This window comes from Amia ocellicauda, chromosome 17 (genome assembly GCF_036373705.1).
Source record: "Amia ocellicauda isolate fAmiCal2 chromosome 17, fAmiCal2.hap1, whole genome shotgun sequence".
Lineage (NCBI taxonomy): Eukaryota > Metazoa > Chordata > Actinopteri > Amiiformes > Amiidae > Amia > Amia ocellicauda.
This window is the reverse complement of record NC_089866.1, coordinates 17,445,684-17,459,830: the sequence shown is the minus strand read 5'-3', so window position 1 is coordinate 17,459,830 and position 14,147 is coordinate 17,445,684. Positions and strand designations below refer to the sequence as shown.

Here is a 14,147-nt window from a genome sequence, read left to right as displayed (position 1 = left end):
TCAAAGATGGCATCAGCAGTCAAATAAGTCCTATTAATAACATAGGGGTACCTGCTAAGTATAAGTGTGTTTAATATTTCCAAATTAGCTCCTTAATTAGTGCAAACACAGCAACAAACAGCCGTGTAGTAAGTGTGATAAATGGACCCTGTTGGATTTGGACAGTGACATCATCTCTCTCTTTTTCTCTCTCTCTCTCTCTCTGGCTCCCTATTTCTTTGCAGCCTTGAGTTCATTTCTATAAAAGCGAGAGAGAGAGAGAGAGAGAGAGAGAGAGAGAGAGAGAGAGAGAGAGAGCTAATGAGTTACAAGTGGGTTGGCCAAAGTGCCGAGCGCCGGGAGTTGTGAAAGACCGGCACTGGGCAGATGGCTAAACTTGGACACATGCTCATCATCCCTCCATGGTCCCCGGGACACGTCAGCTGTTGCGCGGCGCACATTCTGCTCAAGGTGTTTCATGATCCAGTTTAAGCCCCAGTGACCGAGAGAGCCGCACCTGCTGGGGGACCCCCGGCATATAAACCTGCCCCGCCGCCGCCGGCCCACAACACGGCCTGATCGTCCCGGGCTTCAGTCGCCGGACGCAGGAGGGATTGCAGCAGAGATTCAACATCACAAAGTGGGTTGCTGTGATTGAACACATACAGGGGGTCGGATAACACCTCTGATGTGGCCTTAGCCTACTCCATATACAGCTAGACCAGCATCAGATCGAGTATATTGAAGGTGCAGCCAGTGTAGCAGAATAAGTAAGTTTGCTTGTGTGACACTTTACACAATGGCGGATGGACACTTTTATACGACGGGCGGCAGACAGAGGACTCCGCGGGATCCCTTCAGAGATCAGTCGCTCGGCTCCCGGTTCCTGGAGGATGATTTCGGCATGACCCCCTTTGCGGACGACCTGTCCATGGACTGGCCGGGCTGGGCGAGGCCCCGACTCAGCTCCGCCTGGCCCGGGACCCTGCGCTCCGGCTTCTCTCGCTCCTCCCCGGTCGCGGCGCCCGGGTACGGCGGCGGCCGGTACAGCGAGCCCCGCGGCGCAGCCAGCGTCCCGGGCGAGCCGTGGAAAGTGTGCGTCAATGTGCACAGCTTTAAACCGGAGGAGCTCAATGTAAAGACTAAGGATGGCTTTGTGGAAGTGTCGGGTAAGTAGGGAAAAGAAACTGAATACAACATGGGATAGATGGGGAATACACTGCGCTTTACATCCATACCGCACATTGGATAGATGTGTGCGTATATAGTTGTCTCACTTTAGTCTGCTTTGTGACACTTCTGGTAATTGAAAAACACCTGCCAGGATCCCTCATGGATTACTAACGTCTGCATTATTTAAAACAGACAATTTTAGGCATCTTAATCCAGGCGCATAACTATAGCCTGCCCTGTCGGAGAGTGTGCCACGGATGGGTTGCATTTAATGAGTGCTTTCCCCACATACAGTGCCAACAAGATGGTGTTGTTGTCGTAAGATTAATGACGTTTTAGATCTCTACATGGAGTCTATTTGAGATTTTAATTTTAAACCATCTTTATTGTATGACTTAATGACAGGTACATTACTGCAACTTCTCTGAAAGTCCACTTTACCACTTTTAATTACACCAGAATGTTATTAAAACAAGTTTTGGAAGTCTGACATGAATTATGGAAAGCCTAAAGGTCCGAAATGCATTAATAAGCCTTTATCATATTACATGTGTCTGCACTTTTGTTGTTTATGGTGTAGGCTCCGCTTTTTGTAGGGGCATGAACATGAAACCTGTGTTTATTTGAAGTTATTTAATTGTATTCCCAAATATTGGAGTCATTTGGCCAACATTAAATCCCCCACTTCACCTTTTTTATTATTTTTTTAAATCCCAGTAGTATCTCCAGTTCTCCCACAAGCATGTTCTTCAAATGTTCATCACAGTCACCACAGCTGATATAATGACGTAAACCATAACATAACTATTACTCATTGCAAGTGAAAGGGGGTAAGAATTTAACAAACACTGAAACTAAGAACATGTTATACACACGCTTTGGTATTTTTAATATCTAGCACTACCCCCCTGCAAGCACACAGGAATTATGAATTCTGTCCATGACTCCATTCTTTCTGGAAGCCGGCGTTCCAGTTCTTTCTGTAATCCAAGAGGCCGCTGAGAGTTTGGGATTGCAAATAACTTGGCTGTCCGAGGGGTGGGGCTGCTTTGACATTTAGGAGCAACAGATGGAAAAAATAAACAGCTGCTGAATGAAATCATGAGCTGAACTTTAAGGCTGGGTCACGGCACTGGATTCCAGAATGGATTCATGTATTCGTGGAATCCTTTAGAAAATTCTTAAATGCTCAGCAAGGGTTAAATATGTAGCTTCAGTGTTGTAGTTTTTCCCCCTTCATTGTCAGGGCAATTAGTAAAGCCTTTTAGTCAACTAAGTCAATTCACACCAGAGGAAACCATATTTGTAATGGTTCAAGAGCTGGAACAATCGAAAGGGCGGGCTTCTGTATTTGTTTCCAGCAGAGCTCTGAGATTGGTTTTAAACAACATTAATGTCTGGTGTCAATTGCTGTGCTGCAGAATACTGGCACTGTACTGTTTCATATCATTTTATGCCCCTACCTACTGACACCAGATTAAAATGTTTTCATCAGGGGCAGCCAATAGAAATGTAGTCTGAAGTGCCCACTCCAAGAAGAGGAATAAACATCACGTGACGGTGATCTGCTTCATGGAGCTACAAAAGCATGAGGGGGGTTTCATTTACACCGTCAATTTGACACCAATGTGTAACAAGGCAATTGTAATCATTTGATCATTTAATTCACAATTTTAGACCCTGTATTGAGGTATTGTGGTCAGCTTAATGAAGCAGGTGTAGAATAGGACTGTAAAAAAGGAACGTGTCATAATTGAATTATGTAAATGAGTGTGTGTGGGTTTTTTTGCTTCTTGAGGACTTCAGACATACAGTCTCTCTTGATCCAAGTTTTTAAATGTGTTAAAGCACAGGGAGTTCTGTCAGACACTGCCGAAATGGCATATATGCAGTTCCATCAGGGGGTCTTTTAAGGAGAACTTAAAACAATAGCAGTGAATATAGTATGGGTTTTGTCACTGTAAAGAAACTACCGTTTTAGAATGGGACATTTCATTGAGGATATGATCACAATGTGCTTCTTTTGTGTAAACATGTTCAAATACAGTCGCACAAACGGAATATGACTTCGCACATTTGTGACCTGATGTGCCATTACATCAATGCACAATATTGTCATTGAAAGCACGGACATGGATCACATATATAGAAAAGTATTTAGCACAAGCTAGGACCATTTATAGAGGCTTCATGACACAGTGCTATGTGGGACAAGGCTGTTAAGTCAATTCTGCACGATGGAACGATGCTATTGTGGGGAGGCAGTGCATTCCCGTTATCTCATTTTTAAATGGTACAGCAACCCAAGCACAGGCCCCTCTTCCTGTACAAATGACTCGGAGTAACAGATTAGTATGTATGTTTCAATATTGTGTATATTGCTGTCTGTATCTCCCCCTTTTCCCATTAATTGAAACAAAGATTGTGTAGTTGGGTGTAAGGGGGCTCAGCAGCTTCCACCCATCCTCAAAGTTGGCTAGATTTAAGTAGCTTTAGACACGAACTGTAGGAGCTCGGTGAAAGAGTGGGGTAAAGCATCCATGACCAAGTATATATATATAAATGTTTGCTTTCATCTTTTGACCATATGTGATATGCATAGTAAAATTGCTGTTTTAAAAGTCTTATGATGATGGCATTATAAAGAGGTCTTCACAGTTCATAAACCTAAATACAGCCTTAACTGGTTTGCTGTGAAAAGGAGTAAACCAATTTCTTTCTCAGTCACCTCTCTGGATATATGATCTCACTATTGGATTCCTTTTCATTATCCACATGGAGCATTCATGCTGGACAGACATCGTAATGCTTATGGGAGGAAGCTAATCTAATAAGTCATTGTAAACAGGTTCCCTGCTGGTAAATATAGCCAGCAACCGGGAGAAGTAAAACCCGCAGTTAAAAGAGTTTTCTGAAAGAGAAAATGCTTTTAAATTCTTCGATTTGAATCTCTGCAGTGAAACTAACGTATTTGGTTTTCTGCATATAGGCAAACATGAAGAACAGCAAGAAGAAGGAGGCATTGTTTCGAAAAACTTCACTAAGAAAATCCAGTGAGTATTCTTTATTTTCCCTAAAGATCCCGAAGGAAGAGCTTAAGACACTTTTGTGATTCAGTACATCTGGCTGCATCTGAGTGCCTCTGGTACTTTGTGTTCCATGTGAATCTATTTTCCCTTTGAGTCAAACCGTATAAAACGCTAAAATTGTTTTACAATCATAGTATTATTTAATGGCTTCAGATATGGTCTAGCTGGGCGTTCAAATCAATTTATTTTGCTACACTGTGCTGTGATTCTCTGTTGTTCCAATACACTGCAAACCACATGAGTCAGTGTGTTCATTTCCAAGCAGTCTACAGAATTTGGAAAAGCAATGCTAATCAGTAATCCAGGGGCTGCCCTAGAGTATCACTTCCTCTACACTGTTAATTTCCTGTCAACTAATTACTACTTATCTGGTCCGCACTAGAATTCTTCATATCTCTATCATGCTAATTAGAATACTTCAGATCTCATCAAGCAAAGTACTCCTGGAGCAACGCATATTCAGATAGGAAAGTAGACTGCCTTCAGTACTTACACCAGAGTTAAACAATTCCCTAAAAAATATATTATAAGAAGAAAATGCAAATCAGAGCGGAAGCAAATAGGAAGTCAGGTGTCAATGGTAAAACAGAGGAGGACCAACGCTTTAAATCAAGATTTCAATTTGTTTTACTGGAAAACAAGCAGTTGTTTCCTATTGGGTGTGAGCAAGAACATCCAAGCCAAAAACAAGTGGCATGTTTACAATTTGTATTTGAATTTAGATATGGGAAAAAGGTTAATAAGAGGTTGATGTCCAGTGGTTTAACTATTCATATTCATGGAAGGAAGCTCCAACCCACACATCTTAAAAAAGTGGTCTTCTGCAATCAATTCATACCAGCAGATCGCTTGATCACATCACTAAACATTAATCTCAATCAGTGGATGTGTATTAAGTTGAGTAAAGCAATCCTCTCTCTGACTTTCAGTCGGTGTGTTTCTCTTTTCTGTGGTGTGTTTTTCTCCAGTCGCTGAATTTTCATTGTCACCAAAACACACTGATATATTGAAAGCCCTCTGGCCGTCTTGGAAAATCAATGTGAGCTATAAAAGCTGTAGCCCATAGTAAACACAATATACTCCAGGACAAATAAGGCCATATTGGTGTCCGAAATAATAACATATGTGACGTTTGTGACTTTCTAAATATAATGACTCTTCCAAGTAATATCACCACTGCTAAAAGTGCAGAAAGAAAGAAAGTGGTATTTCGGAGGGAGTAGCGTGGTCTGCCTTTTCTAGCCTCCCAGCTACAGTGTGGATTTTAGAGAGACCATGTTAATGAGTTAGTGTGTGGGTATGAATTATGAAAGGGCTTGAGAGTTTATTTAAGCACCCGGTAACTTGGCAGCGTCTGTGGAAACTCCAGCGAGTCCTTATTAGGTAATGGCACTTGACAAAGCGCTGGCATGCAGTGCTCAGCTGTTTCGACTGTTTTCAAAGCAGGACTCGGCAGCGCAACTCTGTGTTCTTTAAGAGGGCTGAGCTGAGAAACTGTCTGTCTGATCATGGTCTTTTGTATGACTTCATTACCCTTCAGAATATACAGATTCCATTTCATACACGTCTTGTTTTAAAAGACAAAAAAAAATTGTGGAGTTGGATGATCTAATTGTCATGGTGCTAAAAAAGAAGGAGGAAATGCATATTAATATTTAAATATTTGTATATAAGCATGGAATGTATATGATTCCGTGAGTTTTTAATGAAAATAATATATAATGTATATATGCACCTAGTGGTCTCAATTGTTTCCAGAGCTGTATATATATATATATCTTCAGACTTCAAAGATAGGAGCTGGGATTGATTAATGGCATAACCCATCTGAGGAAAACAATGTAGTGTTGGAACAGAAGACACGGTTTGGCTGTCAATCAGAAAATATCCCATTGTGAGAGTTTCTGTCCAGGATGATTTATTTATTTATTTTTTGGTGTTTGAGCCATGGCAGTGGATCACTCAACACCATCTACCATGGGGAAAAAACATGAAAATTTGAGTTTTTATGTCAAGTCTTATCTGACAAAGTCAAGTGAAATAGCAGTAGGGGAAGAAGAGTTGTACAGAGAGACAGTTCAGAATTCAAGATTATAATATAACACATTCTTCTTCATTTCAATGTAGTTCTTTCGAAGTCTTTACTCCCTTTGAGCCCTGGGACCTCTGAGTGTAAAGAAAGCCTCTTTGTATTTGAGAGTATATTTTGTGCTTACTGTTAAGCTTTATTTTCTTTTTCCTTTGTAGAATACCTGGAGATGTCGATCCCCTCACGGTTTTCGCCTCCTTGTCCCCTGAAGGTGTTCTCATAATCGAAGCCCCTCAGACGCCTCCGTATTACCTCTTTGGCAGTGAATTCCCAGGAAACGAAGGAGAAGACCCAGAGTTTACAGCTCAGGAAACAACTGTGGCTTAATGTGATGTCCGTGAGGGCCGGTCTCCAGGAAACATGGCAGACCCAGCAACATGTAGTGTTAGGCAACCAGCATATCGGGTCTGATTTACGGGGCTGGCTAGAGTATGGTAGTTTATAGGTTTCCACCTCTGGAGGGTTGGGATGAAGTCAAGACAAAGCCATATTGGACGTGAGTTTGTTGGTCTCCACCTAACCCTCAGAGGAGTTTACTCCGTTGAAAAATACCACCACCTGGTTTGGTTAAATTGGGCACAAATCAAGGTAGTCTTGAGACAAGAGGCCAAAGAAGACACACAGAGTGCGCTAGTCTGGCCCCTGTGTGACAAGGTGGAGGCATTTTGGTTGGACAGTTTGAAGAACATCACACAGCAGCTGCCTTTGGGATTGGCTTAATATGTACATGTATATAAAACGGATATTCAGTATCAATTGAAACGCATAAGCCATGCATAGTTAAATGTAGGAAAAATCTATTGTCTTCTCTTATTAAGTAGGATGTAAGTCATCACTACCACGTTGAAGTACTCAGATCTACATGGGTTTAGGCAAATAGAAATAAGCACACAGAAGCTCTCTTTACACTGCCTTCAATTCCACGGAGTGCGAACTGCTTGTAATGAAGTTATTCTGACTGTATATTGTATATTTTTACGAAATCACACATGTTCAGTTTAAATATTTGTTTTTTTATAGAGGTCTTACAATATTGTGTTATTTGCTTTTCTATTTGTATATGAGATTCAGGGTTGTTTTCCTGAAGTAACGAATGCCTTAATGCCAAGTGAGATTTTAAAAAAAAAATGACACTGTTATTTTTGATGGAACTGTGCTGGATGTCTTCGTAACGTTTACGCAATAAAACCTGTTGTCACTTTTGACAAGCGCTGGTACATGTTTGTCTTTTGTTGTGGACCGCAGGAGTTTTCTTCCAAAAGATGTATTGACATAAAACTGCAGCAAAGCCTAATTGAGTGAGTGACTTTTTTTTAAAGCTTGCTAGGGGTGGACTTCAGAAAAACAAGGCTATTCAAACATATTAATGATGCAAAACCCAGAAAAGGGACCCTTAAGCTATCATTTAATATTTTTGTTTAATGAAAATATCAAAGGAAAAGAAAAACTGATTTCTTGTGTGCAATCCTTTTATTAGTACTTCAGTCAACAATACATAGATATTTGTTGTTTATTGCGTATGCAGTTGGATGCTGATGAACAGGTATTTGAACCAGGATGATGGAAATAGCAGGTCTACTGCAATCCAGAAATATTAGGCTTATTACTTAGCTTCCTCGGGTTGTTCCGAGTCCTGTTTCTCTGGGACCTCTTCCTCGGTGTCCTGGGACTCTGATGGAGGCTCCTCAGGGGCTGCTGGACCCTCCTTCACCAGTTCTTCACTGGTGTCTTGTGGGAGTTCAGTTTCCAGCACTGGTTCTTCACTGGCACCTTGGACAGGTACAGTTTCTGCTGCTGGTTTCTCACTGGAACCCTGTGGAGAACCGGTTTCCTCCACTGGGTCTGCAGTTGCACATTGTTCTGCTTGCCCCGGGGTCTCCTCCTCAGCGGCAGTGGGTGCAGCTTGTTGCTCTGAGGTGTCAGGCAGTTCTTCTACCTCAGTTCCTTCTTCCCCTGTGGTTTTGTCGGCTGGTTCGTCGCTAGGGACTTGTGGTGCTGGGTCCCTGTCCTCCTGTCCCTCAGCAGCTCCTGGCTGCTCTTCAGTCTCTCCAGTTTGCTGTGTGTGCTTTCCCTCCTCCTCCTCTTCCTCCTCTTTCAAAGTCTCTGTCTTGTTCTCCACCTGCACAGAGATTTGGTTTGTCTTTCATTTACATGTTTTTCAATTACAGTGAAAAAAACTTAGTTTAAGAACATTTATTTAAAAACACATCATTAAACGTTTAAGCTAATTTAAGACAGTTTGAAAGTACACTTTAATGGTATGAAGTTAACTAGAGACCACTTTGATTTGAAAAACTAGATTATGTGCTTGAAATTACTCCTTTCAGAAAGTCTACCTATGACCTGAATGGATTTCTCAACAACTCCAATATTCTTAGATGCAAACAAAGCCCAATTAAGTAAGCAGATCCTAAAGGGAAAAAAATAGCATCAGTTATGTCTCTCTCTCTCTCTCTCTCTCTCTCTCTCTCTCTCTCTCTCTCTCTCTCTCTCTCTCTCTCTCTCTCTCTCTCTCTCTCTCCTTGATTTACCTCAAATGACCTGTTTTTACAACACCAAACAATCATGACATTTTATTTGTAGCGTGGTAATTGCTTACCTCATTTGCTAAGGTGCCAAGTGAATTTTACCAAGTGAACGTTAACAACAAATATTGTCAAAATGAAGAATTAATCAATAAGCAAGTGCTTGCAAATTCACCAGGTCTAACAAGATGCATGCATGAGAATGACATCTGAATTAGATTGAGGGAACAGATAAAAGGGCTGTTTCTGAGCAACACGTTGAAACACAAAATGCCACTCTGGATCATTAAAAGGGGATACTGTAAATAATATGTATAACAATTCTTGACCTGAACAGGGATGACAATCTCAACTGGGCCTCCGGAAGCAGTCTTTGGGAGTGGGGCTTCCACAGACAGGATCCCATCAGGGGACAGAGATGAGCTGATATTCTGAGCTTCAACCTCAGAAGGAAGCCTTCAATAGTCAAGGGAACAAGCCAAGCAGAAAAAGTCAAATCTAAGAGCTTCTTGCTCCTCATGACAGTTGAACACAGAACACAGAGGAGATTCGACTATACAGGTTTTATAGCAACTTGAAAGTAACTGAAGACAATAATTTAAGGTGAACTCTGTAATCTTATCATCTGTGGAAGAGCAATAGCAGTTATTTTCTTATATATCACTTTTAAGCATATGTAGAAAGTTGGGTTATTGACTTCAGCTGGTATTGCTTGATACACCACTTTAAAACTGATTTGTAAGACCACTAATTTGGGCTGACAGGCAAAATCAGACGTCAATATCAAGGATACATTATTCTTACAGAAAGTATAGCATACATTTCACAGTGGGGTACCTCCATTCACACTTAATAGTTTAATCTGTGTTTAATCTTTAATCTCATTTTTATTTCCACTAATTATGCATAATACAGAAGGAATAGAAACTTCGAGTGGAAAACAGATGCAGCAAAATTACAGAAGTTATTGCACTAGATGGAACTGACAGAACATTGTTTATGTATTATAAAATTCAGATTTTGAACATTAAAAAAGCTTCACTTACTTATACTTCCTTGTAAAACATCTGGATACAAATCCATGTTCATCTTGCCTTTCTTCATGTTTTCCTGTAAATTAATGAAGACAAAATATACAATATATAATTGAAAATGGATTAAAGGAAAAGAAAATCAATAGTTCATATCTCAGCTAAAAAGACGATCTGTCTGGTCACTATTGTTGTATAAAAAGATATTAAACATATTTGCATTACTGAGTAACTGACCAAACAACTACAATGTAAATTCATTCAATTTGAATGGGAATGCATATTTAAAAAAGCTACCCAGTGCCTTTGTTCCTTGGATACATAAAACTAACAAATACAAAACTTATTTTTTATTCAAATGCATTCGGGTAAAACAAATGTAAAGATCACATCTACAGGAAAGAACAGTGACTCATAGATTAATGCTACCTTCTATCTCCAGGTAGCCCTCCTTTGTTTTGATGGAGATTTCGTCTGGGGAGAAATGGTTGACGTCCAGCGTGATTTTCCAGCTGTCAGGTCCAGTTCTAATCTCTGACACCCCCCCAGTCAGCTGCCTCTGAAGACCTAGGCCGGCCTGTGTGTGCAGGGAAGAGGGAGCAAACAGGGGAGAGCGCAAGTAGCCTGGCCAGGAAGAACAGAGCCGTCTCCTCGTCCAGTCAATCCAGTGCAGATCTCCCTCCGTCAAGAAAGGGGGCAAGCCAAAATCCTGGTCAAAAATACGGCTGGGCTGCACCCTGTCTCGGAAGGGGTCCCAGCTCAGGTCTCGTTGGAAAAGCGGTCGGGGACAAGGCCTACTGCGTTCTGACATCGTTGGCAAAGAGTTAACAGAGAAGAGCAGAAGATGGGGATAAAAAAGAAGAAGAAGAAAAAATCCACAGCCCTTTTAAGTTTGATACCAGTTCCCTCGCTTTGTTTTCGTTGGATTTCTTACTTTTTAAAAAGTTCAATCCCCAAGCAATTAAAATGCACGTCTCAGTTTTAATGAGAAAGAGTAGCAAGACAATAGAAGCGGCGTGACTTATTTTTCAGGCCCTGGGGGAGTTGATTAATAATCGGAAAGGTTAGATCTTACTAAAGCTTTGTGCAGCTAAGAGACATTGCTCTCCCTCTTATATATCCCAACCGTCCCTTTTAACACTTATTAAGCACTAATAGTTGTCCTATGAGATGAGAAGGTATGAATCAGGTGATGGGCTGGGAGACAGTACTTTTGCTTTTATGTTAGACCATGCTTGGAAGGGAGAAGCTAATTATCTGTATTTATAGCTCTAAAGGGAAAATGGCAAATAGTTGGCGGATGACTACAGCCACACTGGTGAGGTTGTTTTCACTGACAGGTTCAGCAATCTTGTCACATCTTGGTGCTCTTTATTTTCTCCATAGTAACCACTGCCGTCAGCTCTGTAATGGGGCTGCGTGTTTGTTGCTCTGTACACACTGTCAGTCCTCTACACCAAGCACTTTCTCCAGAGTGGATAACTAATCGGAAGTTAATTGGAGCGTTAGGAAAGTTGTTTTGCTGAAAGTGCTCCTTAAGGTAACTAGACCAGTGTGAGAGATATGCAGTGTAATATTAAATATCATGACAGACTTAAAGAGAAATGGGAAATGGGATTGGAAATAACAGCTTTCATTCGGGGCTCTGGAAATTCAAGCAGGCCTGTCTAACCACTCCCTTACAGAGGAATAAAATGACATTTATTAGGAAAACTGTGAGGCAGCACTGCTGACAAATGTGTTATTCTGCAACAGAAAACCAAGGTTAGATGTGTCATTTGGAGAAAATGTTTTTTTATCCATGGTATACAGAAAATAAAAATATTTCAATGTCATTTCACCTTTTGAGACTACCTACACTATTAATGGGTGTCAATCACTTAATTCCCACTCCCAATCTTCTTAACTTCATAGACCTAGCTTGAGAGTCTACTCTGTTCTGAAAATATACTGTATGAAGTCACTTGTAATGGGAAGTAAAACAATTTGGTAATCATTGCTTCTGTACTTTTTAATTTTACAGTCTATTTAAGGACTTTATAGCTTCCTTATACCATTTCAGAACCAAATCAGCTCTGGAGCTTGGAGAGAACACTTGACACAATAGTGGACAAAATGTGAAATGTAAATTATTGAGAATAAATTATTTTGCTTATGTAACAAAACAGAGACAGAGAGCAGGGAAAGGAATACAATTTATAGCAAAACAAATCTCTACAGATGTGGTGCCAATGGCAACTGAAATGTGATCTCCACGGCAATAGCTTTCTTCTTCTCTTCAAGCTTTTCCTTGTGTGGAAGAAGCTGTAATAAGTTTTGTAAACACATGACTCTGATATAAGCCCTTTTCGAAAGGTAGTCAAACCATTTAACGATAACAATGAAAGGTTATTTTCCTTCGATACAGGACAGGGGGTGTGAGTGGCAAAACAAACCCCGGATCCTAATTAAAGCGATAACGTCTTCCTCTGAGGGCTGTGAGGAATTTCGCTAACGAAGGAGCTTGCCATCTCCTCCCCGTGTATTTCTTTCCTTCTAATTAGTTCATGCCACTGCTTCCTCTGAGTACTATTAATGGACTAGACACATCCTAGCAAATTCTAGAGGAATTTAATAAAGCCCTGCTATGAAACAGTAATGAGAAGCAATCAAATAAAAGGCATTTTGAAATGGATGGCCTGGAGAACTAATAAGAATGAGTTGACCCTCCGAGAACAGAACAGAAATGATGCTCTCTTATGTGACGCTTAGAACGGCACTGTACAGGATTCAGCGAAAGTTCTTGCTTAAAGAGCTGCACAATGAATGTTCAACACACTTTGAATGTTCTTTCTTGTTGTTAGCAGGCCTCCTCAAGATCTTTCAACTTTCTAAAAGTTTATTATTGAATCTTCTAATATTTTATGTGGTCTTCTTGTTTCATCTCTTGGGGTCCATTCCATAGCTCCCTTTGTCCATCTTTGATCTGTTCTTCTTGCAGTGTATCCGGCCCATTGCCATTTTAACATTTTCCAGCTTTCAATTATGTCACGTTTTTGTTTCCATTAATTTCTTTATCTATCGCTTCTGTTTCTACTTTGACATTTATATTATGTGATGCACGTTTGACAAATCATGTGCTTATGTGGAAATGTTGGAAACGGTGCGATTTTATTAAGCGGGCTAATAAAACTGGAAACTTATCTCTGGACTGTTTCATTCACAGTGCAGAATTTAACAAGCAGCAATCTAAGAAGATCAATCAAGTGCAGGCACTTGTAAACTGTAGCTTATAAACTTGGGGTCCTCGAGCACAGTAAGAAAGCTGAAGCACGAGTATATAGGGCTGAGCTGAGTGGGGGACGGAGGGGGACAGTCGAGCCCTCTGAGGTGTCGTTGGCTAGTCGTTGAAACATCAAGGACAGAAGGTGCCCACTTGAAGACCCCAGAGAAGTACCCTACTTAGCTCAGTCCAGATGGTTGTCATGCTGATGCACTGGGGAGACCACACTATGTTGATCCCAGGAGCCAGCATTACACTGCAGTCATCAGTACCAGGCAGAAATACATCTACATCATCAGACACATAAGAGGTTGGAGACGCAGATGTTCTAGTTCTCACATGCAGATGGATCACATTAGGTTATTGTAAAGGTAAGTATGAATTATTTTGGTGAGGGCTGAGTTCAAGTACGCATGACGTTGGAACACCTACTCTCATGCTATGCAAATCATAATGTTCGTGTTCTCAGACAGTGATCTGCTGATAGGTAATCAGACCACACCACCTCCTACAAAGCCTTCGAGGAATAAATGCCCCATTGATAGGGTCTTATTATTTACAGACACGCTCAGGTTTACACACATGCAGGTTGTACCCCACAATGAATAAATAGAATTCTTACAAAACACATGCAGGATTTGTTAATTCTTTATTTTGTAATACATATTTTTTCTATTATTTATTGATTTGATAATGCAGTCATGTATTTATGAAAAATCTTGTTTGCAAAAGTGAAGTTTGTCCATTGAAAGCCAGTCTGACTAATACACCCAGCCTAGATTATAAAACGTTGCTCCATTCTACATTCAGTTAAGTAATGAATAATAAATAGACTCCACACTAAGTGCATGGTTTTGTCAAATATTAATGGAATGTGTACTAATTACTGCAGTTTACATATTTTATATAAAGTATTGCTGTTTGCACTGAGTTTAGTAGGTGTTAATAAAATCAAACATGACGTCAGACGCAAGTGATATGTATGCTTACAGGAAACGA

General features: G+C 40.6%; 2 protein-coding genes across 2 annotated transcripts; one reads left to right on the top strand and one right to left on the bottom strand.

The window, feature by feature from the left end:
• The first annotated feature begins 322 nt into the window (after positions 1–322).
• hspb8 (heat shock protein b8) lies at positions 323–7,538 on the top strand. The gene is made up of 3 exons (XM_066689344.1): positions 323–1,148; positions 4,142–4,205; positions 6,489–7,538. The coding sequence occupies exons 1-3, from the start codon at positions 779–781 to the stop codon at positions 6,655–6,657; spliced, it is 603 nt and encodes a 200-aa protein (XP_066545441.1). The 5' UTR covers positions 323–778; the 3' UTR covers positions 6,658–7,538.
• Positions 7,539–7,781: 243 nt separating this feature from the next.
• On the bottom strand, positions 7,782–10,987 carry LOC136712656 (heat shock protein beta-1). The gene is made up of 4 exons (XM_066689342.1): positions 10,316–10,987; positions 9,902–9,965; positions 9,185–9,311; positions 7,782–8,449 (listed from the first exon to the last, which is right to left on the bottom strand). Exons 1-4 carry the CDS (start codon positions 10,695–10,697, stop codon positions 7,934–7,936), a joined length of 1,089 nt encoding a protein of 362 aa, XP_066545439.1. The 5' UTR covers positions 10,698–10,987; the 3' UTR covers positions 7,782–7,933.
• Positions 10,988–14,147: the final 3,160 nt, after the last annotated feature.

What these genes read in the sequence shown, in the direction of transcription:
- hspb8 (XM_066689344.1), top strand. Translation starts at nt 779, where the DNA reads ATGGCGGATGGACACTTTTATACGACGGGCGGCAGACAGAGGACTCCG. An exon ending in TGGCTTTGTGGAAGTGTCGG is followed by an intron (nt 1,149 to 4,141) that starts GTAAGTAGGGAA and finishes TTCTGCATATAG; the next exon opens with GCAAACATGAAGAACAGCAA. An exon ending in AACTTCACTAAGAAAATCCA is followed by an intron (nt 4,206 to 6,488) that starts GTGAGTATTCTT and finishes TTTCCTTTGTAG; the next exon opens with AATACCTGGAGATGTCGATC.
- LOC136712656 (XM_066689342.1), bottom strand. Translation starts at nt 10,697, where the DNA reads ATGTCAGAACGCAGTAGGCCTTGTCCCCGACCGCTTTTCCAACGAGAC. An exon ending in GGGCTACCTGGAGATAGAAG is followed by an intron (nt 9,966 to 10,315) that starts GTAGCATTAATC and finishes ATTAATTTACAG; the next exon opens with GAAAACATGAAGAAAGGCAA. An exon ending in TGTTTTACAAGGAAGTATAA is followed by an intron (nt 9,312 to 9,901) that starts GTAAGTGAAGCT and finishes TGACTATTGAAG; the next exon opens with GCTTCCTTCTGAGGTTGAAG.